Source organism: Humulus lupulus, chromosome 6 (genome assembly GCF_963169125.1).
Source record: "Humulus lupulus chromosome 6, drHumLupu1.1, whole genome shotgun sequence".
Taxonomy (NCBI): Eukaryota; Viridiplantae; Streptophyta; class Magnoliopsida; order Rosales; family Cannabaceae; genus Humulus; species Humulus lupulus.
In genome coordinates, this window is record NC_084798.1 from 131,197,353 (window position 1) to 131,221,780 (window position 24,428).

General features: G+C 40.3%; 1 protein-coding gene across 1 annotated transcript; it reads right to left on the bottom strand.

Moving 5' to 3' along the window:
• Positions 1–22,608: 22,608 nt before the first annotated feature.
• On the bottom strand, positions 22,609–24,101 carry LOC133785463 (uncharacterized). Its single transcript, XM_062224693.1, has 2 exons — positions 24,068–24,101; positions 22,609–23,867 (listed from the first exon to the last, which is right to left on the bottom strand). Exons 1-2 carry the CDS (start codon positions 24,099–24,101, stop codon positions 22,609–22,611), a joined length of 1,293 nt encoding a protein of 430 aa, XP_062080677.1.
• Positions 24,102–24,428: the final 327 nt, after the last annotated feature.

A 24,428-nucleotide genomic window follows, 5' to 3' on the forward strand; every position in this document is an offset into this window, starting at 1 on the left:
GCTCCCTATATCTGTATGATGTCATAAATGGTATTATGCCATGGAACATGTGATAAACGGCCTAAGAGTACCATAATCAATATTTGCGCACAGGGCGCGGCTCGACCACTAGTAGCAATGGACAGCTTGATATTCACTGAGCTCGGTTTAAGCGAGTCGGAGTCAGTGGGATAAATAGGGGGTGCGACCTAAGGGTGTTGACTCTGATTGTTATATGTGAATTGGTTGTTAATGATAATTGATAAGCTTGATATGATGAATGCCTGATTACATGGATGTCTTGGACTGGTTAGAGTATGGTTACACTGTATGAATTATCTGATTGTTTGATTGATGATTATGCTCTGTTATTGTATTTTCTTGTTGGGCCTTGGCTCACGGGTGCTACGTGGTGCAGGTAAAGGCAAGGGTAAAGTGGACCAGTCCTGAGTGGGAGAGCTTTGAGGCTGAATGTACATAGTCAGCTGATCGATCTCAACGGCCGAGGAGTGGTACAGGACGGGAAAGCCTAAAAGTCTGTTTTGCCCTTAGAGTGGCTAGTAGTTGTACCTATAACCTGAAATTTTGTAAATTTTCTTTTAAACGCTAATTCTTTTGGGATCCCATGTATTAAAATGTTAATTATATGAAATTCAACTTTTGTGACCAAAATCTTTTAACCCTAGTTAAATTGTAGTTCTAGTAACATGTTTCTAACTAAATGACTTGATTACCAAGTACTGCACCTTTATAAACACACAGTGTAACGGTCTTGGCTATCCGGGGCGTTACAACATAGCACTCGTGAGCCAAGGCTCAGGAAGAAAACTTAAATCAACGAATACAAAGAGCAACATCATATACACAGTAAACTTGAATCAACAAATTCAATAAGTAATGAGAAATAAGAAATATGCCTGCAGTGATAATCTGCTCAATCAAATACATATTCCAATCTCAACAATCAATGCAGTTAGTTAAGTGCAATCGGCACTTCTATTTATTATAATGACATTCAGACCTAGCACCCTTAGGTTGAGTCCTCTGGTCTCATGTCCGACCCCGACTCACTTAGGCTGGGCTGCGTTCCGCACGCTTAATGTTGGCCCCAACTCCCTTAGGCCGAACTTTCAGCATAGATATAACCACATATATATTGCATAATCACGCAACCAGATACAGCATATGCAAGCATGCCTAATCGAGTAATTACATTATAATCATAGTCATATCCTTTTATAGGGGTCCAAGCCCTGATCACAACTAGGGTGCATTTTTCTTAACTTGAGTTTCGTGCAATAGACGATACGACCTCAAGTACAATCCTGATTCCGAGCCCTGCGACAATCTAGCACAACATAAACATACTCTTATTAGGGATTGACTTCAAATCTCGAGCCTCACTCTAAACCCTATCCTTAAGAGTACTATTCTCAGTTGTCGGGACGTTAGCAACGTCCCCTAAGCCCCTAGGTGAGCCACCAAATGGACCCCCAAACTCCCCGAGCCCTAATCCTAAAATCAGCAAAACCACACTTCGAGAAACCTGGTGCGGTCATGCCCTAGCCCAGTGCGGTGTCGCCCCTAGACTCGATACCTCAATCAAACAAAAAATCCATAGTTTCTGGGACACTAGCACAGTCGCGCCACAACCTACCGCGATCGTACCACATCACCAGAAACCCAAAAACTACCTTGAAGCTTAGTGTTCTTCCCCAATTTCAAACTTACAATTTCTCCCTGAATCTCAGACCCAAAACTCAACCCCAAATTAGTATTTCAGCATATTTACAACGATGAAAAAACTTATACATCCCTAATAACCTATTACCAACAATAACCAGCTTCAATAATGCACCCAAACTCATCAAAACTACAACATACCAACAATTGACATGTTTGAGCTTAAAACTCAAGCTTTCATCAACCAAATCTGTAAATATTAAACCCAAATCATAGATTCTAGTAGCATACCCAAGTTTAGAGCAACAAGAAACTTACTTCAAAACTCAATACACCAAAATCCTAAGTCTAAGCACTTCAATCTTAATTTGACAAATCTCAAACTCCCAAAATTCAAGGACATAACCACTAAAATGAAAAACAAGGTATCTAAGTTCTCGCCTCCTCTGAATTTTGAGTTTCTAGCTGAATAGAGAGACCCTTGGCAGTTCCTAGCTCCTTCCCTTGTTCCTCAAATCCCTCCAAGCTTCCTTAAATCATCAAAAATTCCCTTCAAGCTCAAGACCTTTCCTTAGCATCAAAAGCACCTCAAGAGAGAACCAAGGGAAAGGAGAAAAACGTGCAAGTGTTTTTCCCCTAAGGGTGCTGCCCATTACTCTAATGCATAGGTCAAATGACCATATTACCCCTACCAACAATTAAACCCTAAGGCAACCTTCAAGGGTACCAAGGTCATTTGCCACCAACCCACTAAACCTCAAATTAACGACCTAAATTTCCCAAGTAAGTTACTAACCCCCCAAATATAAATATTTCCTCCAATAATTTTCCACTAATTCCCAACCTAGGCCAAATTACCAAAATACCCATTGGCTCACCCCGAGCCAGGTATAAATCCATGTTGTGACTTTTTCGCCAAATTTCTCTAAAGGATCGACTTAAGCCTATCATCGCCACTATATCCACATAATAATGTGGTTCCAATCATATAACACATTTAATTACAATTATACCCTTAACGGGTCAAAATTACGAAAATATCATTTTTCACAAAAATGGGCCCACAATCACATTTAATACACATAAGCATGCATAAATAGTTGTATCTTAATATAACTCATATATTTCCCATAATCACACTTATATTCAATTACGTTCATGTAATAATCCATTTATGCCCTCCTGGCCCGCTAATCAAGGCGCTAAGCCCTATTAGCAAATTCGAGATGTTACAATGATCCACTGTAAAGTTCATCCTTACCGGCAAGAAATGGGTTGATTTGGTGTACCGATCCACAATCACCCACATTGAATCATACTGACCCACTGTTTTAGGCAATCCAACTACAAAGTCCATAGTAAAGTCCTCTGATTTCCATTCAGGGATACCCAAAGGCTTTCATAGCCCTCCTGGTCTTTGGTGTTCAACCTTGACTTCCTGACATGTCAGGCACTTAGCCACATATTCAATCACATATTTCTTCATCCCATGCCACCAATATAAAGTTTTCAGATCCTGGTATATCTTCGTAGTATGAGATTCATCTAAAATCTTTCGTCTAATAGCAAGATCCACTAGAACACAAATCCACTTCATGTATCTCATTAAACCGATCTCTGAAACAATGTAGTCCCTAGACACTCCAGCAAGGACATCCTTTCTATGCCTCATCAACTAAGGATCATTCATCAGCTCTTCCCTAATCCTCTCCAAGAGAGTAGACCGCAAGGTGATGTTGGCTAACTAGCCCACCACCAACTCTACCTTGCTCTTGTCATCTCATCTACCAACTCATTGCATATCTGCTTCAAGCTAAATAACTATCTCGAACCTCTCCAACTCAAGGCATCTGCCACCATGTTGGCTTTCCATGGGTGGTAAAGAATCTCACACTCATAATCTTTCACTAACTCCAGCCAACGCATCTACCTCATGTGCAGATATTTCTTGGTTAAGAAACACTTTAAGCTCTTGTGTTCAGTGTATGTCTCACACTTTTCCCCATAAAGGTAGTGTCGCCATCCTCTCAAGGAAAACACCACCCCTGCCAACTCCAAATCATGTGTAGGGTACCATTGTTTGTAATCCTTTAGTTGTCGTGATGGATAGGCAATCACCCTTCCAAACTGCATATGGACATTGCCTAATCCCTACTTTGATGCATCACAGTAGACCACAAACTTCTCCTGATCTGAAGGAAGACTCAAAACCAAAGCAGTGATCATTCGCTGCTTCAACTCCTGGAAGTTGTTCTCACACCTGTCTGACCACACAAACTTCAGGTTCTTGCGTGTCACCTCCATCAGTGGTGTCACAATCCTTGAGAACCCTTCCACAAAGCGTCGATAATAACCTATCAATCCGAGGAAACTTCTAACCTTTAAAGCACTTCTTGGACTTGGTAAATCTCTAACCTCCTCAATTTTGGCTGGATCTACCTTAATTCTGTCCTTGCAAATAATGTGATCGAGAAAGGTCACCCGAGGTAACCAAAACTCACATTTTATAAACTTAGCATATAATATGTGTTATCTCAACCACTATAGTACCAAACAAAGATGATGTTGATGTTCTACCTCTGATTGAGAATAAACTAGGATATCTTCGATGAAGAAAATTACAAACTGATCAAAATAATCCTTGAACACTCTATTCATCAGATACATAAATGACGCGGGGGCATTAGTCAACCCAAATGACATAAATAGAAACTCGTAATGCCCATACCTCATGCAAAAGGTCATATTCGAAATATCCTCCTCTATGATCCTCAGATGGTGATAACTAGATCGAAAATCAATCTTCGATAACATTGTTTTACCCTGGAACTTGTCAAATAAGTCATCAATCCTCAGTAGTGGTGTTAAGATTGATGCCCTAAAAGCATGTAAAGACATTTTATTGAATTAAATAAAAAGAAATATTTTATTATATTTGAATATTATAATTATTATTTGAAATAATTATATGATAATATCAAGAAAATTCCTTATTCATTCATGAGAATATGATCTTGTATTAGTAAAAGAGAATTAAGATCATATATAATGAACAAAGTCGTCATTAACATATTATAGTAAGGATTCTTTAATGAATGGTTACTAGTGCGATTTACTAAGCATACAGGATGCAAGTGATCTAGATTCGGATTACTGATGTGGATAGACATCTTAGTAAAGGTGTTCTATCTAATAGAGATTATATGTGATAGGACCAATAAGAATTAATTATCTTAATAAAATTGTCGTTTGACATAAAGATTTGATTTGTTGACCCTCAAATGAGCCAACGACGCGGAGTCAAATATACGATAGGAAAATAGCATGATGCTTGAAAAGACAATCTAATGGAAAGTAAAGAACACCAAGAATTATAGTGGTTCGGCCCTAGTGATTGGTAATGACCTACGTCCACTTTGTGATAATGTTATTATAGAATCCTAAAGTTGTGATCAAAGAACTAGGGTTCTTGAGTTTCACAGACCTTAGGCGTAATACAATCGGATGGTAACAACTCACCTTAGCTCCTTTTCTCTCAATCTTAGGCAAAAAAGCTAAAATCAATGCAAAAGTCCCTTCCTTGAGCTATTTTATGTGTATTTATAGGCTCAAGGAAGGTATAGATGATAACGTGTCGTATCTTATCCTTAATAACCGCGTATCAAGGAAGAAATATTCAATTGCATTTAATATTAGATTACAACTTAAAAAGGAAATAAATCGAGCTTCACGACCAGTCTGGTTGTGACAAACACTAACTCTGACAAGGAGGCGCGCTTCTGGTCGATAGCCGAATAGTACCTCTGCCTTTTAACTCTGCCACGTGTCAGTCTATGTGTAAGTAGTCTTTTCCACGTCATCAGTGACCTTTTTTGGGTAAACATTTGCCCCCCAAGTTTATTTATTCCGACCAGCAATAAGTAAACTTAGGAAACTAACCTTTCGTATGCCCCACGAAATCTGTCAGAACCACCCGTGCCTTTTCAAGAAACGTGACCAATCATGTCTAATCAGGTCCTTTCAGTTTCCCAAAAGTGTGTCCGACGGCCATTCCACTTCCCCATACTCAGCCAAAAGTAACTCATGATTGCCTCTTTTAACGTGCCTTGGTCTCCATAAATAATCCCCAAATTACCATTTTTACTTTTTACTCACCTTTGCCTTCTTGAAGAACGCTGAAGAACTCGTGCTCCAGAGCCCAGAAATTTTCAACATCTACACACGGACGCCCGTTAACTCTCATTTTTGGACTTCAATCTTTTCCTGAGTAAGTTTTACGAACCTTCTTGTCCTTTTAGTTGCTTATTCGAAACTGCCTTATGCGTGTTTTTGTTTCTGAAACCCTTCATGTTCTTGGACGAAAATATATGGGGAATGTTTGCATGCTGACAGATAATTAATAGGGTAGTGAAATATTGTTTTGTATGAGTTAGGAGCCAGTTTGGTAGTCAAGATTGTAGATTTAGGGCGTAAAATCGAAGTAAAAATTTGATTTTTAAGCTAGGTGAAAAATTGGGTTTTTCCCGCCCCTTCGGAGTTGAAAAAGCTTTTCCCAAAAAAAACTTTTTACTTCCGCTATTCAATTTGTTTTTCAAACTGCTTGCATAGAACTTAGTGTTTCTGTTAGAATGCTACTAGTCGTATACGCGAGCAACGTTATTCCAACTTTCAACACAAGCTCTTAAGATGTGCGTCTTATCTCCTCCTTTCTCTGTTCGCAGCTTTCATGCAAGATCTGTGGGGAGGAGAAAGACCCATCGACAATGACTTATTGGCTCAACTGCTTGAGGACGAGGAGCAACCATCATCGCTAATACCTGACATCCCCTTTTCTTGTGTCACCTTAAACACTCCATCTATCCTTATTCAAAATAAGGCTCGAGCAAAAACTACATCCCAGAAAAAGAAAACCCCCAATCCTTCACATCAGTCTGCTCCTCGGGCTGAAATTCCCTTGACCAGGGGTCGAGCAGAAAATATTCCTGACCCCAATATCCAAACACACGCTCAGCCCCGACATGCCATTCAACCAGATGTTGAATGGTATGTTGTCCCTGAAAGTCAGGTGAAGATCAGGATGATCTCCAACTACATTAGGAAATACAGACTCCCAAGGGTGACCTTAGTCCGACCCAACCACGACTAACGGGCAAACTTGCCCGGAGGCGCCTTCAGAGCCTAGTCAAGATACCATATTGAGGCAGGGGCTACCTTGCCTCTTCATGGATTCTTCCAAGGGGTACTCAACTACTATGGGGTTCCCCCTTTCCAAATAACCCCCAATGGGTATAGGATGCTCGTCGCACTCTATATCCTATATAGCCATAAAAAATGGCATGTGCCAACACCTCATGAGGTTAATTACTTGTTTGACCTCAAGTCTAACCCCAACCAAGAACGTACAGGTTTTTTCATTTCTGTCATCAGGAAGCTGGGTGCACCTTCCTGACTGACACCACCCATATATTTAATGTGGGGAGGAACTACCAGGAGTAATTCCTCACGACCGACATGGTCGCGCACAATCTGGCCTTCACGCAAGGAGGTAATGCCTTTGTACCAGTGGTTGTCAATTTTCCTTTAATTTTTCCTCTACATTTTTTTTAGATTTTTAGTGCCTTTCAGGCCCATGGTTGCGACCAGACCCCACTCCAAATATGGAGTTAAGATCAGCCCTCTTTGCTAGTATGACTGACGTAGAAAAAAGCGTCAAGTATCTAGTCACAGAGGCTAACATTAGGTTGGTCGGCCTTTTGGCTCCTCATCAGGATGTGAGGGAGTCAACAGGGAGGAATGCTACCAGTGGAGAGGTTTCCGAGCAGCACACAGCCGTTGAACAACCTCTTCCGAGGAGGGCCACTGGAGTAACAATCAGAGAACCTTCCAGCACCCCGCGGGCTGCTGCTCCCCCTGCCCTAAAGGGAAAAGGAAAAAAGAAGGCCACTGAACCTCCTGCCCCCATCGACGAGTCTTCCGATGAGAACAGTACTGATCTTTCGCTTTTAGATAGTTTGCCAATTCCCTGTCATATATTTGACGGGGATGACAACTTTAAGTATACTCCAATCTTAAGTTCAAATTTCTTCCAGGCAGTAAGTAGTTCAGTAAGTAATGTAGCGACCAGTAGTTGTAGAGCGGGTACTTTACTTATAATCTCTTCATTTTCATTTTTATCCCAATACAAATACCTTGTCTCACTACTCGTGTTGTTTCCTTTTGTGTAGATATGGACTCTGAGGACGTGTTTGAGTATTATAAGGCTGCTGCCACATCTTCTCGCAAGAAAAAGGACAGCAAGAGGGCCCGAGGGGAGAGCAGTAAAACCGCCTCAAAGAAGGCTCGAACCGATGACCCTCCAGCCACCATCTCTTCGAAGGAGAACACACCACCTCCATCACCACTTGAGCAGCCAGCCTCAACCCCTCTGGTCAACCAAAATTCCAATCCTCCAACACCCGTCGACCAGCAGCCTACTTCTCAGGCCCCTAGCAGTCAGACGCGGCGTAATCAGCCCGAAGGCTCCCTGTCCAACATCGTGGTTAGCTCAGCCAGGGAGAGGATATACAAGCTCTCCAAACATAAACGCAGTTAGGAGGCTATTACTGAAACCATTTCTATGGAGCCTGATCAAATACTCAACCGCAGGCTGAACGAGATAGTTAGCGTAAAACACTCCCTGATGTTGGATAATTTATTTTTGATTCTCTGCCGTCACTTTATCCTTTTTTATCTGATTATAGGGACTACTGACCATGACTGCTGGCTGGCGCCGTGCTGGAGCGATGGTGTCCCGGGCCAGAAATTTCGACACCAGGCTCGTCGAGGCTAAGAAAGCACTCGTAGGGAAAAACGCTAAGTTGCTCAAGAGGAACAACGAGCTAACTAAACAGAATGGCGAGTTGCTTGAGAAGAATACAGAGCTGTCTAAGAAGAAAGTGGAACTGCTCGAGCAAAAAGCCACTCTGACCGAAGAGCTGATGGAGGTTCGGGACGGCCTGAAGAAATCCAACGAAAACAAAGAAAAATTCAGGGAAAGCGCCAAACTCAACTACCAGCAGGTCGTACAGCTTGAGCTTGATTTGATTGTGATCAGGCAGGAGACGGAGGAGCTGGAGAAATGCATGAAGGAGCTTGAGGAACCTGAAGTCAAGAACTTGGAGAAGTATAAGGAAGCCACTCGTCCTTGCCTTTACGAGTTCTGGAAGCACAACCGGGAGGCTAACTTCAACTATCTATCAAAATTCCTGAGGCGGAGTCTAATGTCTCAGTGTGCCATTCGCCTGGAGGAAAAAGAGAGGGCTAAAGAACCTGCTTCCCCGAAGATTTCTCTGGCAACAAGGATAGATGGTGCAGACAATGAAGCTGACGCAGCCGTCGACCAGGACGTTCCTCTAGATCCTCCAACCCCTTAGTTTTTTTCCCCTTTTTTCTTTTTATATTTTAATAACACGACCTATTGGTCATGATGTAAAGACACTAATTTTTTTATTGCTGCATGGGCAGCTATTTTCCTTTTAATCAGACAGTTACATCCGAGCAGTAGTGCTCGTGGTGTAAAGTAATTCATTTTTGATATTATAACACCTTTTTATTTTATTATAATATCTGTTCGTATGACCGAACTTAGCATAGCACTTTGGATTGATTTATCAAAATATAAATTTTGGAAAATACTCTAAGTACCCTAGCATGCTTTCCCTTATTTTGCTCATGTGTTTACATACCTTTTAATGATATGCTTTGCTCACTTGTACCTTATATGCCCCCCAAGTGATCGAGGAGCTTTATGTCCTTGGTCACTTTCCTTGACCGGAACCTATTTGAACATTACTGCTCGTAGCAATATAATTAGAATTATAATACAGCAAAACAACACACGTAAGGAGAAAATACTTGTAGTAAATACAATAATTGGCAAGAAATGACTGACTACGCACAGTCCCTTATATTTCTCGTAATAGATGGACTAAACATGTATGTACGAGTGATCAATAAGATCTTACATTTATAAGCGATCATTCACATAAAATGACCAACCCTTTTTCAAAACTTGTAAAAAGTAAAATTAATACAAGCCAATTCTTTAAGAAGAATTGTTTATTGGTAATACTTGCGCAGGTGTTCTCCATTCCAATAGCGACGAACGAGATATCCATTTAAGCGTGCAAGTTTATAGGTGCCTGGGTGAAGGAATTCGTCAATCTGGCATGGTCCTTCCCAATTAGGTCTGAGTACTCCAGCAGCTTGGTCGCGGGTGTTTAGAAAAACTCTTCGGAGTACAAGATCTCCAACAATGAACTTTCTTTCTCGCACTTTAGAGTTGAAATAACGGGCGACCTTCTACTGGTACGCAGCTACTCGGAGTTGGGCTTGTTCACGTTTCTCATCGATTGAGTCCAGGGATTCCATCAATAGATGGTTGTTCGAATCTTGATCGTACGTTATTCTGCGATGCGAAGGTGGATCTAATTCAACAGGCAACATAGTTTCATATCCATACGCCAAAGAGAATGGAGTATGACTCGTTGCTGTTCAGTGGGAAGTTTTGTACGACCAGAGTACTTCAGGCAATTGTTCTGGCCACGTCCCCTTAGCTTCTTCTAGCCTCTTCTTCAGTGTATCCTTCAGTGTTTTATTGACTACTTCAACTTGTCCATTTTCTTTGGGATGAGCGACTGAAGATAAGCTCTTGATAATACCATGCCGCTCGCAGAAATTTGTGAATAAATCACTGTCAAACTGGGTGCCATTATCCAAAACGATCTTCCTTTGCAATCCATAGCGACAAATAATATTTTTGATCACAAAATCTAGCACCTTCTTGGTTGTTATGGTTGTCAACGGTTCAGCTTCGGCCCATTTGATGAAGTAGTCGATGGCAACCACAACATATTTGACACCACCTTTTCCTGTGGGCAAAGATCCTATAAGGTCAATACCCCAAACTGCAAATGGCCAGGGGCTTTGCATTTGTTTAAGCTCATTAGAGGCTACTCGTGGGATTTTGGAGAATCTCTGGCATTTATCACACTTCCCCACGTATTCCATCGAGTCTTCATTCATCGTTGGCCAGAAATATCCTTGCCTTAGGATCTTTTTTGACAAACTTTGCCCCCCAGCGTGGTCTCCGCAAAAACCTTCATGCACCTCTTTCATCAACTCTTTGGCATTCTCCTTTAATACATCTGAGGAGTGGCATTGAGTATCCCCTTCGGTATAGGATTCCATCGACCAGGATATACCTAGCAGCTTGTCGCTGAAGGTTCTTGGCTTTGTTTCTGTCTGTTGGTAACACGCTGTTCGATAGATACTCTACATATGGTGCCATCCACGTGTCCGTCATCTGGATTACCAGAGTGGTCTCTGTTGTTTGGATGCTCGGTACAGATAGTCGCTCGACTGGCACTATGTTCAAAGTATCAGCATCCTTCGCACTTGCCAATTTTTCCAAAGCGTCCGCGTTGGAATTCTGTTCGCGAGGTACTTGCTGGAGATTGTATGTGTCGAACTGGGCTAACAGATCCTTTGTTTTGTTCAGATAGGCAACCACCTTCAAATCTCACGCCTGGTACTCTCCCAGGACCTGATTCACCACCAGCTGAGAATCACTATAGATGTCAAGCATTTTTATATTCATATCCTTGGCTAACCGCAATCCAGCAAGTAGTGCTTCATATTCGGCTTCATTGTTAGAAGCAGCGAAGTAAAATCTGATTGCATAGTGAAATTGATGCCCTTCTGGCGTTATCAGTATTACTCCTACCCCAACGTGGGACTCGTTAGAAGAACCGCCCGTAAATAATTTCCATGTGGGTGCTTGGATTTGACACTCAGGCTCGCTGGGCTCTTTAGTCTGCTCGCCACTCGTGAGCTCTGTGAATTCCGCGATGAAGTCAGCCAAGGCTTGTTCTTTTATCGCTATTCGTGGCTCGAACTACCCGAGTTCGACTGCCCACTTTAGCAATCTACCCGCAGCCTCTGGCTTTTGCAGGATTTGTCAAAGAGGCTGGTCGGTCAAGACCGTAATTGGATGAGCTTGGAAGTAAGGCCACAGCTTCCTAGAGGCCAAAACTAGGCAGTAGGCTAGCTTCTCGATGGGCGGGTACCATTGCTCTGCTCCTTTTTCTTACGTAGTAGACAACCTTCTACACGCCTTCTTCTTCTCTTACTAAAACAGCACTAGCAGCGTATTCTGTGATTGCCAGGTAGATGAACAAAGTTTCTTTATCGACCGGCTTTGACATGATGGGTGGTTGCGTCGTATGTGTTTTTAGTGCTTGAAAGGCTTGTTCGCACTCATCTGTGCGTTCAAATTTCTTATTGCCTCTTAGTAGATTGAAAAATGGGACGCACTTGTCTGTCGATTTCGAAATGAATCTACTGATAGCAACAATCCTCCCGGTCAGGCTTTGAACATCTTTAATCTTTACTGGCAATTTCATCTCAATCAAGGCTTTAATTTTCTCAGGATTGGCTTCAATTCCTCTTAAGTTAACTATAAATCCCAAGAACTTCCTTGATCCTACTCCGAAGGAGCATTTAAGGGGATTTAACTTCATCCGATATTTATTCAGGGCGTTGAAGCATTTCTGCAAATCCCTTGCATGCCCTTCTGCTTTCTTTGACTTAACCAGCATGTTGTCGACGTAGACCTCCATGTTTGTGCCGATCTGCTCCTTGAACATGTGGTTGACGAGTCTCTGGTAAGTCGCACCAGCATTTTTCAAACCGAAGGGCTTCACCTTGTAACAATAGAGCCCTGTATCAGTCTGAAAGCTAGTGTGATCCTCATTAGGGGGATGCATACTGATTTGATTATACCCAAAGTACGCATCCATGAATGAGAGGATCTCATGCCCTGTTGTGGCATCTACCAGCTGGTCGATCCTTGGGAGTGGGAAACAATCTTTGGGGCAAGCTTTATTTAGGTCTGTAAAATCCACGTCCGTACACCACTTTCCATTTGGATTGGGCACTAGTACGGGATTAGAGACCCATGATGGATAAAACGCCACCCTGATGAACCCATTCTCCTTCAGCTTCTCGACTTCCTCTTTCAAGGCCCTTGATCTATCTTTGTCGAGCAGTCTCCTTTTTTGTTGCACTGGTGGAAAGCTCTTGTCAATGTTCAGGACATGGTTGATGACTGTAGGATCTATCCCGACCATGTCTTTGTGCGACCAGGCAAAGACCTCCTGGTTCCTCCTTAAGAACTCCACCAATGCTTGTTTTGTTGTTGTCCCTAAGTTTTTACCGACTTTCACATTTCTGGTCGGGTTTTCCTCATCGAGTTAGACCTCTTCAAGGTCCTCGATGGGTCCCACTTCTTCTTCAAAATCTTCAAAGCGAGGATCTAAGTCCCTATCCTCACTTTGGGCAACGCCCTATTTGGTGAGATTATCACCCGAGTGGGCCTGAACATCAGTCGCCATTTCCAGCTCCTTTCTGGTGGCATCTCTCGATATACCCTTCTTCACCTTGGTGATCGAGGCGTTGTAGGACTCCCTTGCTTCCCTCTGGTTTCCCAATACGCATCCTATCCCTGCGTCCATTGGGAATTTCATAGCAAGGTGCCATATGGAGGTGACGGCTCGTAGGTCGACCAAAATTGGCCTCCCTATCATAGTGTTGTACGCCGAAGGACAATCAACCACTATAAAAGTAGTGAGTAATGTCCTATTAGCATGTGCAGTGCCTGCTGTGACTGGGAGTCTAATCGACCCTGTTGGGGTGAGCCCATCTCCGGAAAAACCATAAATGGTTTGGTTGCATGGTTCCAGGTCTTTCACGGACAACTTCATCCTTTCAAGCGAAGACTTGTATAGGATGTTGACCAAACTTCCTGTGTCCACCAACACCCTTTTCACAATCATGTTTGCAATCAGTACGTCCACGACCAGCAGATTGAAGTGTGGTAATCGCACGTGATGGGCGTCATCGTCAGAGAAGGTGATCAGTTCCTCCTCTGTTCGAGCCTTTTTTGGTGCTCGATCCTCAACACTCATCATCTCGATGTCCTGGTCATGGCGCAGGGTTCAAACATATTGTTCCCTTGCTTTCCCACTATCTCCTGCAAGATATGGTACTCCGCAGATGGTGAGTAGGGTACCTGCCACAGGAGCTGGCTGTAAAGGTGGCGAGTGTTGGCGTGCAGGCGCCGACTCGTTGCCACCTTGAGCCTCTCGCTGAGAACCTCCCGCGGCTCGCACAAATCTTCTTAAATGTCCCTGCCTTATCAGGAACTCAATTTTTCCCTTCAGCTGGTTACATTCGTTAGTGTCGTGCCCGTAATCGTTGTGAAAATGACAAAACTTTGTTTCATCTCTCTTGGAGATATCTTTTCTTATAGGTGCGGGTTATTTGTAGAGCACGCTTGGGCTGGTCGCCTGGTAGACCTCAGCTCGGCTTTCAACAAGGGCAGTGTAGTTGGTGAATCTCGGTTCATAACGATTACCTTTAGGGCGCTTATTCTGAGAGGTCGAGGGTTCGTTGTTCGCCCACTTCCCACCATTTCTTCCATTGCCATTCCCATTGCCTTTGCCATTTCCATTGGGTTTTTCGGACCCATTGGCGGCTTTGGTGGGTTCTTCCTTAGGCCCCTTGTCTTTTGTTGGCAATTTCCCTTCGTTGGCAATCGCGTCTTTGAGCTTGATGTACCGATCAGCTCGATCTAAGAACTCTTGGGTGCTCCTTACCCCATTCTTTCTGAGGTTGCTCCAGATGGGTGAATGGCGTCTAACCCCAGTAGTTAGGGCCATCATCTTACCTTCATCGCCCATAGTTTTGGCTCCAGTCGCAGCTCGCATGAAGCACTAAACATATTCTTTCAAAGGCTCTCCCTCTTTTTGGCATATCTCGACCAGTTGGTTCGCCTCAGTAGGGTGGACATGACCCACATAGAACTGTCCATAAAACTCCTTTACGAACATTTCCCATGATACAATACTAGCAGGATGGAACTTAAAGAACCACTCCTGGGCAGTGTCAGACAGTGTTGCCGGGAAAATGCGACAGCGGGCATCTTCTGACACCTTTTGTATATCCACTTGTATCTTAAACTTATTAACGTGAGATACTGAGTCTCCATACCCATCAAAATTTGGCAGTGTTGGCATCTTGAACTTACTGGGGGTTTCAGCCACAGAAATCCTCTGTACGAAGGGGGTACCTCTCCTCCGATCGTACTCAATGTGGGATATTCGCCCCCCAACCAGCTGCTGCACCGCCTGGTTCAAGGCATCAATCTGAGCCTGAACAACTTCAGGGATTGCTGGGACCTCTGGTGCCAGGGGAATGTACTCATCGTGCCTTTCTTGGCGGTCGTTAAGTATGTTCCTCAGATCATCGTCTCTTCGCCGCTGCTCGCTGGCTCCGAGTCGACTAAAGACATTATTTTGCCTGGGCTGCCCCCCAGCGTTATGGCCCGCTAGTCGGTCTTCTCTAGGTGGGGGGCTCGTGCCTCCACCTCTTTCTTCATTCCTCCAACCAACATTTCTTCTGCTGGAGTCGGCTTCATTGTAGTCGTGGCCATATCTAAATCGTGGCTGACTATGGTGTGACCGACTATTCACTTTGTTGCCTCCTTGGGCTGGCATTTCCCGAGCGTTAGGGGGAGGTCTGCGCTGGTCGATGGGTCCCCGTGCATTGTTATGCCGTGGGGGCCCCCTGATCACAAAGCCTGTCTCTGAGTTCCTCCTGTTGGCAGAAGGACGCTGCCCCCTGCTCAGTGGATGCAGCTCTTCATCCCCTAGGCGTCTAGGGCTACAGGGCAGTTGCCCGGCCCTAATCTGCCCCGGGTGTGGGGGATTGCCTCGACCAGCCTGAGATGGAGGTTTCTGCTTAGGATCCCTAGGTGGGACACCATCCTGAGCCACAAGTGGCTGCTCCGTCCTTTGAGGGCTTACTGATTGGAGCGGAGGACTAGGATTGGGACCCCTTTGAGGTGGCCCGTTTGGTGGCTGATCTGGCTGGGAGGCTGGCGCAGCCTGATTCCTAGCCAGCTGGATGGCTACTTCAAGGGCAGCCATGGCATCCCTCTGTCGATGGTCCATCTCAGCCTGCTGCTCGCTCAGTTCCTGACGTTGGCGCTCTATTTCTCTTTGCTGCGACGCCATTATCTCGGCAGCATTCTCTTGGCTGGTCCTCAGATTGGCCAACTCATCCTGCAACACCCCCAGTGTTGCCTTCAGGGTCTCAGAATCTAACTCCTCCTCATCAAAATCCAAATGCGGCTCGTCCTCAGCCACATTTGGGAGAGGAGGCTGGGATGATGCAGCGTCAGCGACCTGTCCGGTCTTCTTGGATGTTTTTCCCATTAGATTCTTTCACAAGCTCTCAATGAAAGCACCAGAATATTGACCCTCAAATTAGCCAATGACGCGGAGTCAAATATACGACATGAAAATAGCACGATGCTTGAAAAGACAATATAATGGAAAGTAAGGAACACCAAGAATTATAGTGGTTCGGCCCCAGTGATTAGTAATGACCTGCGTCCACTTTGTAATATTGTTATTATAGAATCCTAAGGTTATGATCACATAACTAGGGTTCTTGAGTTTCACAGACCTTAGGCGTAATACAATCGGATGGTAACAACTCACCTTAGCTCCTTTTCTCTCAATCTTAGGCAAAAAAGCTAAAATAAATGCAAAATTCCCTTCCTTGAGCTATTTTATGTGTATTTATAGGCTCAAGGAAGGTTACAGATGATAATGAGTCGTATCTTATCCTTAATAACTGCGTATCAAGGAAGAAATATTCAACTGCAGTTAATATTAGATTACAACTTAAAAAGGAAATAAATCGAGCTTCACGACCAGTCTAGTCGTGACAAACATTAACTCTGACAAGGAGGCGCGCTTCTGGTCGATAGCCGAACAGCACCTCTGCCTTTTAATTCTGCCACGTGTCAGTCTATGTGTAAGTAGTCTTTGCCACGTCATCAGTGACCTCTTTTGGGTAAACATGATTCTTATCATAATAGATGATCATATGTAGATCAGTCTAAATCCTGAGTATTCATGAACTTCTATTTGTGTTTATTGGATCTTTTGATTCACTCATTAAGGTTTCTTAGTATAATGAGGCTAATGACTTTTTCTTTGGAGATTCAATATCATGAATGACTAGGAACATTAATTACAATGATGGAATCCATACTTTCCTAACTGATCGAATATTGGTTCCCTTAAGGGTTAATTTTGGAACTGAATACTTATTGAGCTCAAATCTATAATTTTATTATAAATTAATTATTCGCTAGTGAATTAGTGGTACTTAATGATCAAGAGGTAATTAGAAGGGTAAAACAATAATCATGACCAGCTCTAATTAACGAACCAATAAATGGAGGATATAACTACATTTATTGATTATATCAATGGACTACAAAAGAAAACTTTTTAAATATAATTCTATAAATAATTAGAGTGAAATTTCATATTTATAGTGAAGTAATTATGAAATTAATAAACAAGATTATTGGAAAGAAAGAAAGATGTCAAAAGAAAGATTTGTAAAGAGAATAACTTAATTGCAAAGGAATTAATTTTCCAGGGCAATGAAATAATTATGTTATAGTTATGGGAAATTGATTAATTATTTAACTATATAGTTTTTATTTTGAAAAACTATAGGTTAAAATAAATATTATTCTTGTTTGGATTAATATATAAAGAGAGATTATTAATGATCTTATTTATAATAATATAATTATTTATTTATTTAAAACTGATATTTTAAGATAAAGTTAATTTTGAATTAATTGATATTTATTTTGGGATAAATATATTGTCTTAAATATTAATTAAATAAACACATTAGGAAAATCCCTAATGTGGCTCACGCCAGTCACTGTACTGCACAGTGAGTGAAACCACACAGGGATATTTCTTATCCCTAGGATTTGAATTTTGAATTTCAAATAATTTGTTTATTTAATTATTCTTTTTTAAATATGATTTACATCAAATAATTAAATAGGTTATATCTGATCAGTTTTATTTTAATAAAAATAAAGATTAAATAAATTAGTTAATTATCTTTATAAACCTAAAAAGAAATTATTTTTAAACTCAGACTCTCTCTCATAAACAAAAGCGATAGTTTTTCTAAACCTGCAAACTATTCAATTCCTCTTCTCTCTATCAAACATCTCTAGATCTCATGTGTTGAGTACATCTAGAGAGTTATATATCAAGCTTTTGAATCTTACATGCCCACACATGTCCTTATGTTTTTAAGAATTGGTTTAGAAGATCAAGGTATGAGCTTTCAGAACTTAGATAGGAATATCGTTGATTTTACACACAAAAAATTCGAGGCACTTGATAGGCTAATCTGATTCTATGTGATTTAATATATATATATATATGTGTGTATAATCTTGGATGGTATTAATAATTATTAAAAAGGGCCCATTCCCCATTGTGTATCTCTGATTTGCTCTTTTAATACTAACAATTGGTTCTAGAGCAGTCTACATATATAAATATATATATATTTATATATATATATTAAATGTTGTGTGGGTTTCATGCGTTTTTTATGTGTATGTTGAATATATATTGAATGGATGGATATGTTTTTTTAATGTATGGTTGAATGATGAATCGTTAATTATATGGTGCTATTGAGTTAGAAATTTGAGTTTCTAGATCGTGTAAGTCATAAAGGGCATAGGATTTTTTCTAAATTTTATTTTTGAAATATGTAATTTAAAAAAAAAAATATCTACACACAAGAGAAAAAGGAGGAGCCGAGCTACCAGCCAAGCCAGCGGCCCGAGCCCTCCCCAGGCAGCCGCATACATCGCCCAGCTCATGCCCCTACGCTAGCACACTAGCCTGCGCCTACGCACCAGGCCGCACCCCACGTCTGCACACCTGCGTGCAGTCTCGCGAGCCCAGGCAGCCACCTGCTGTGTGCGCCCCTGCCTGCTCGAGCACCTGGCTTACGCACCCACACCACACACCAGCCCGCGGCCCCCTACCTGCCCGAGCCCCTGCTGTGCTCGCCCCTGCTGCATGCGGCATCCACCTTCCCGAATCCTTGAGGCTCCATGTGCCGCCGGCCCTAGTGGTTGGTGCCCAAATCTAGATCTTATTTTTGTGTTATTAATTTTTTATTTAATTAATTTTACATCGTTTGAATTTAAAAGTTTAATTATATTATTTTATTTTTATTAGAAAAATCAAATATCTTTTAGTTGGTTAAAGTTTAAATAATTATTTGAATTTGAATTTTTAAATTTTTTAAATTCAACTAAATTAAAAAGATGACATAAATAGTTATTTAATTAAAAGTTAGTTTTAATTAAATAAATTAATTGGAAAGTTAGTTTCTAATTAATTAGGTAGGCCTAACAAATTCCTAAAGATTTGAAAGAAAGCTTAAAAGAGAGGAGAAGCATTCTTGGAGTCTTGAAAACAAGTCATAGGCTATTTTTGAACTTTTATTTCTATTTTTTTTAAAGGTTGTAAATTTAGAAATATCCAATAGTACTCGGTTCATCATTTATTTTTTATTTATTTATTTAAATAAATGTTAATTAATGTTTGATTGATAACATGATCATGCATTAGTCAATTATATGTCATTTATGAAACCCCACACAGTTTTCATTAAACATGCATCTTTTAGAAACATAATTATTTAGGATTGTCCTAATTATTTATGTGAATTGTTTTGGAGAAATCAATTGCATGTAAACTACTAAGTATTAAATTAGTTAAAACTTGGTAACTCACACCATAATAAAGGCACTAGTTTTTATAGGCATTTAAGATAACCAACTTTATTTAAAAAGTGTTTTAGTAAAGTTAGATGAATGTAATGGGTAATTATCTAGATCACATTAATTGTAGAAATAGGCTCTTTTATAATTAAATATATTTTTTAATTAATTACATTCATAGGCTATTAATAAACTACTTATTAATTTGGAATTAATTGATTAGTTTAATAAAACACATTTTTTCCAAAATAATAAGTGGGAGAAGGCGAACATCTCAATGTGACCTATGGTCTCCATTATTAGTACAACACCGTGAGATATGAATAGGGCCTCGAGGCGGCTTTTTTTCCGTCCCCCTAAGGAAGGTTTCTAAACATATTAATACCAAGGTTGGCTTCTTACGAAGATAGGAAGGAGTGATGTATTTTAGGTTTGACGGGCCCTAAGGCGACACTCTCTAAGTTAAGTCATGAATTCTGAAATAATGGGTTACACTTACAAAGATGCAATTGAGCTTTTGCAGTGGATAATTGCATCTTGACCAAACCAGCGGTACTTTATTTTTAAAAGAGAAAATAATGGTTATTTTGAGTTTTAAATTATAAAGATAAGATTTTCTTATAAGCTATCTGAATTTAACTTGACCAACCCTTGGGTAGTTTTATCGTGGAAAAGTAAATGTTTATTTATGTGTTTTAATTGTTGCATTCTTGCATCATATTTACTTTCAGAATAATTGATATTTTTCAATTAGTAATATGATTATATTTTACTTATTTTCAGTCATAAAATGTTGCCACCCAATTATTTTCCTATTATGTGCCCGATGATGCATCAAATGATTGATGATTATATAAGTAAAGTGAAGCTAATTGAAGAAGATGAAGGAGGATGGATAAATTTAACTTTGTTTGTTTTTCTGGCTAAAAAGCTTAAATATATCTATAATGAAAAACGATCTCCTCCTGTACTATCATGGGATGCAAGGAAAGAGGAACATGAAAAATATGCTGACTGGATGAGATCAAATCACATGGTGAGATTTTACATTCTTAGTACAATGGAAGAAAAGCTCAGGAAAAAGTTCAAACACATTGAATATGCTCGTGATATGTGGGATGTTTTCTATGAGCATATACAGATAAGACCGCAGTCACGAAAAAGATAGATATGATTTACATTTACCTTGGACTTAATAGTGGATTATAGCATATAACATTCTGAATCTTTGACTTGGAAACCACTAAACATATTTTATTTTTCTTTACAGACACTTGAGCAATCAAGAGGAACTTGCAGATGGAGACAAAAAGGGAAAGAGGAAGAGACAAAAAGCGTCTAGTTCAAGAAAGCGTTGAAGAAAGACTTTTTATTTTAAAATTATTTAGTCATTATTAAAGAAAACTTTATTGTTGTTTGACCAATGTCTTAGTTTGTTTCTTTTAGTATTTTGAATTTTATTGCATGTATTAACTTTAGAATATTTTATTTATAATTTGATTATTCTTAATTTTTTCTTTAGACATGCAATTGAATATTCGGACTTTACAAACGCTTTCATGAAAATTGAACAAACGCTTAATAACCCATAATTATTTAAAGTAGCAAAACCACAAGGAAACAAAAGATAAAAAGTTTCAAATGAGGATGACACATATCTTTGGCATCTTAGATTTGGTCATGTAGGTCTAGACAGGATAAACTGGTTAACAAAAGATAGAACTTTGAGAGAACTAAAAGTTGGAACTCTTCCTGTTTGTGAATCTTGTCTAGATATCAAAATGACTAAACGTCCTTTCTCAGCAAAAGGCAATAGAGCTAAAGAACCTTTGGAGCTTATACACAGCGATGTCTGTGGTTCAATAAATGTACAAGCAAGAGGAGGGTATGAGTACTTCGTCACTTTTATTGACGATTGCTGAAGATATGGTCATACTTACTTAATGCTTACGAAATCTGAAACCTTTGGTAAGTTTCAAGAACTCAAAGCTGAGGCTGAGAATCAATTAGGTAAAACTCTTAAGACACTTTTATCTGACCAAGGTGGAGAATATTTGGATTTATAATTCAAAGATTTCTTGTTGGAGCATGGTATTCTATCCAACTCACAGCACAAGGAACGCCACAACAAAATGGCGTTTCTGAAAGAAGAAACATGACCAAGTTAGACATGGTTAGGTCTATGTTAAGCTACTCTTCACTTCCTTTCTCATTCTGGGGATATGCACTTCAAACAGAGACTTAAATTTTGAATGTATTCCCATATAAGACGATAAATAAAATGCCACTGGATTTGTGGAATGGAAAAAAATCCTAATTTGCATCATTTCCGCATTTGGGTTGTCCTGCTCATGTTCTTAGACCTAAATCAAGGAAACTTGATTCAAGGTCTGAAGTGTGCACTTTTGTGGGCTACGCTCCAGAAACAAGAGGTGGTTACTTCTATAGTCCCAAGGACCAAAAGGTATTTATTTCAACAAATGCGACTATCCTTGAACACGACTATATGAATAATTATAAACCTCGAAGCAAAGTAGTTTTGGAGGAACTCACAGCTTATAAGATTCCATCACCTTTATCTTCATCATTAAATGATAAATGATAAATTAAGAAAACCACTATTCCTGGAAAAGAAACCCCGGTGCAACGTCGTAGTAGGAGGATTGTAAGACAACTTGTTCGTTACGAACATGAGGCACATGTCCTTGTTTTTTATACAGACATGGATGGTCTATTAACCTTCAAAGAGGCAATGGATGATCCCGAAAAGGATAAATGGCAAGAAGCCATGAACCAAGAAATGGAATCTATGTATTCCAATTTTGTCTGGAAACTTGTAGATCCACCTGAAGATGTCTAACCCATTGGGTGCAAATGGATATACAAGAAGAAAAGAGGTATAGATGGGAAAGTAGAGACTTTCAAAGCAAGGCTACACTCAGAGAGAAGGTGTTGATTATGAAGAACATTTTTTCCTGTGGCCATGCTTAAATCCACTCACATCATCTTATCCATAGCTGCTACTTATGACTATGAGATATGGAAAATGGATGTCAATATAGCTTTTCTCAATGGCTATCTTGATGAAAGTATCTATTGTTGGGAAAAACTTATACACGATCTTAATTTTTTTTTATCAAGAAAAGATATATTATTGATCAAACAAAACAGAAACAACACAAAGGCCGGAGCAATAAACTCCCCCTCGATTACAAACTAGAGAAAAATTGGATCATTAGTTTCTCTCTGAAAGACAGCTTTTTGGTTCTAAGGCTAAGACAAGAAACTCTAGCTTTGACAGACTCTTTAATCAAGGAATCTAAGTGATAAATAGTAAAGCAGCTGCTTCCAAAACAGCACTTGTTTCTATTATGCCAGAGGTAGTAAACAGTAGCAGCAAGTGCAGCTAAAACTACTCGAGCCATGCAGCCTTTCCTAGTTTCAGTCAGCCAGTTGCACCAGTCTTCAAACTTCTCAGGCCAGATGAGTTCTCCCAGCCAACCAGAAATAGCTTGAAGCACTCTCTTGGAGAAAGTACAGTCAAAAAAGAGATGAGAGTGGCATTCCAAATTAGTCTCACAGACCAGACAAGCTAGACAAGGGATAGATAAGTGACAGTAATGCATCAAGTCCCTAGTAAGTAATTTCTGGTTAATAGACTGCCACAATGTGAACCTATGTTTGGGCACTGAAAGCTTGCACCAAACAGCCTTCATGCTATTAATAGGACTGCCAGGAATTGATAAAAGATACAACTTATTCAGGTGGAGTTTCCCCTTTACAACAGCTGAGTTTGAAGTTGAGCTAGGTAGAGATTTACTAAGTTTGATAAACTTTTTCCAGTACCAGCTAGAGTCTTGATGCAGGACATAGTCCCATATCTGGTCCCCTTTTAAATAGATACAATTCACCCGTTTAACCCATAGAAGGTCCTGCTTAGAAGAGATAGCCCAAATGTATTTTGCAAGCTTAATTTTGTTCCAAAGAGGCCCTTCTTTAAAGCCTAAACCACCATGAATTTTAGGCCGACAAACTTGATCCCAGGAGGTTAAATGAAATTTGCTTCTGGTACCTTTTTCTCCCCACAAAAAATTCCTGCAAAGGCGATCTATCTCCTTAATGACTCTCTGAGGCAAAAGAAATATACTCATCCAGTAATTCCTTATACCCAACAGGACAGAATGAATTAGCTGCACACGACCAACATAGGAAAGATTCCTACTGGCACAACCATGCAATCTCAGCCTGATTTTCATAAGGATTAAGTCATAGTCCATAGCCTTCCACTTGGTAGGTCTCAACGGTATTCCAAGATAGATCAAAGGAAAAGTCCCTTCAGTCAACTTAGTAAGTTTCAGCTGAGAGGCTTTCTCTGAATCCGATATGCCTCCAAAGTAAATTCTAGACTTATGGTTATTGATGAACAAACCAGATGCAACAGAGAAGGCTTCAAAAGATTTTGTATGATCTGAATAGAGTTAGCATTAGCTTTGTAAACAAGTAGTAAGTCGTTAGCAAAGCAAAGGCTAATTATATTTAAGGATTTGCATAAAGGATGAAACCTGAAGCCTTTATCCTTAGAAGCCTTATGAAGGACTCGAGTAAGGTATTCCATCACTAATGCAAAAAGTAAAGGAGAGATAGGATCACCTTGACGAAGCCCTATACCTCCCTGAAAGCTGCCTTGAATCCAACCATTCATAAGTAAGCAGTAGGAAGAGCATCTAAGACAGATCATAACCCATCTAATGAAACGGCCAAGAAATCTGAATGCTTTCAACAGATTCTCTAAAAAATCCTAGTCTATGGAATCATAAGCATTACTGATATCTATCTTCATCAAGCATCGAGGAGAACTTTGTCTTCTATTATAACCCTTAATTAGATCTTGAAGAATAAGGACATTATGAGCAAGAGATCTATTCTTAATAAAAGCCCATTGATTCTAATTGATCAAATTAGGAAGAACAGAAATCAGTCTGTGACAAAGCATATTTTAGATGCATTTGTACATAGTAGTACAACAAGC

Excerpts from the sequence above, each read along its gene's own strand:
- LOC133785463 (XM_062224693.1), bottom strand. The coding sequence starts at position 24,101 with ATGAATGGTTGGATTCAAGGCAGCTTTCAGGGAG. Across the intron at positions 23,868-24,067 it reads TCAAGGCAGCTTTCAGGGAG|ATCATACAAAATCTTTTGAA; the intron begins GTATAGGGCTTC and ends AACTCTATTCAG.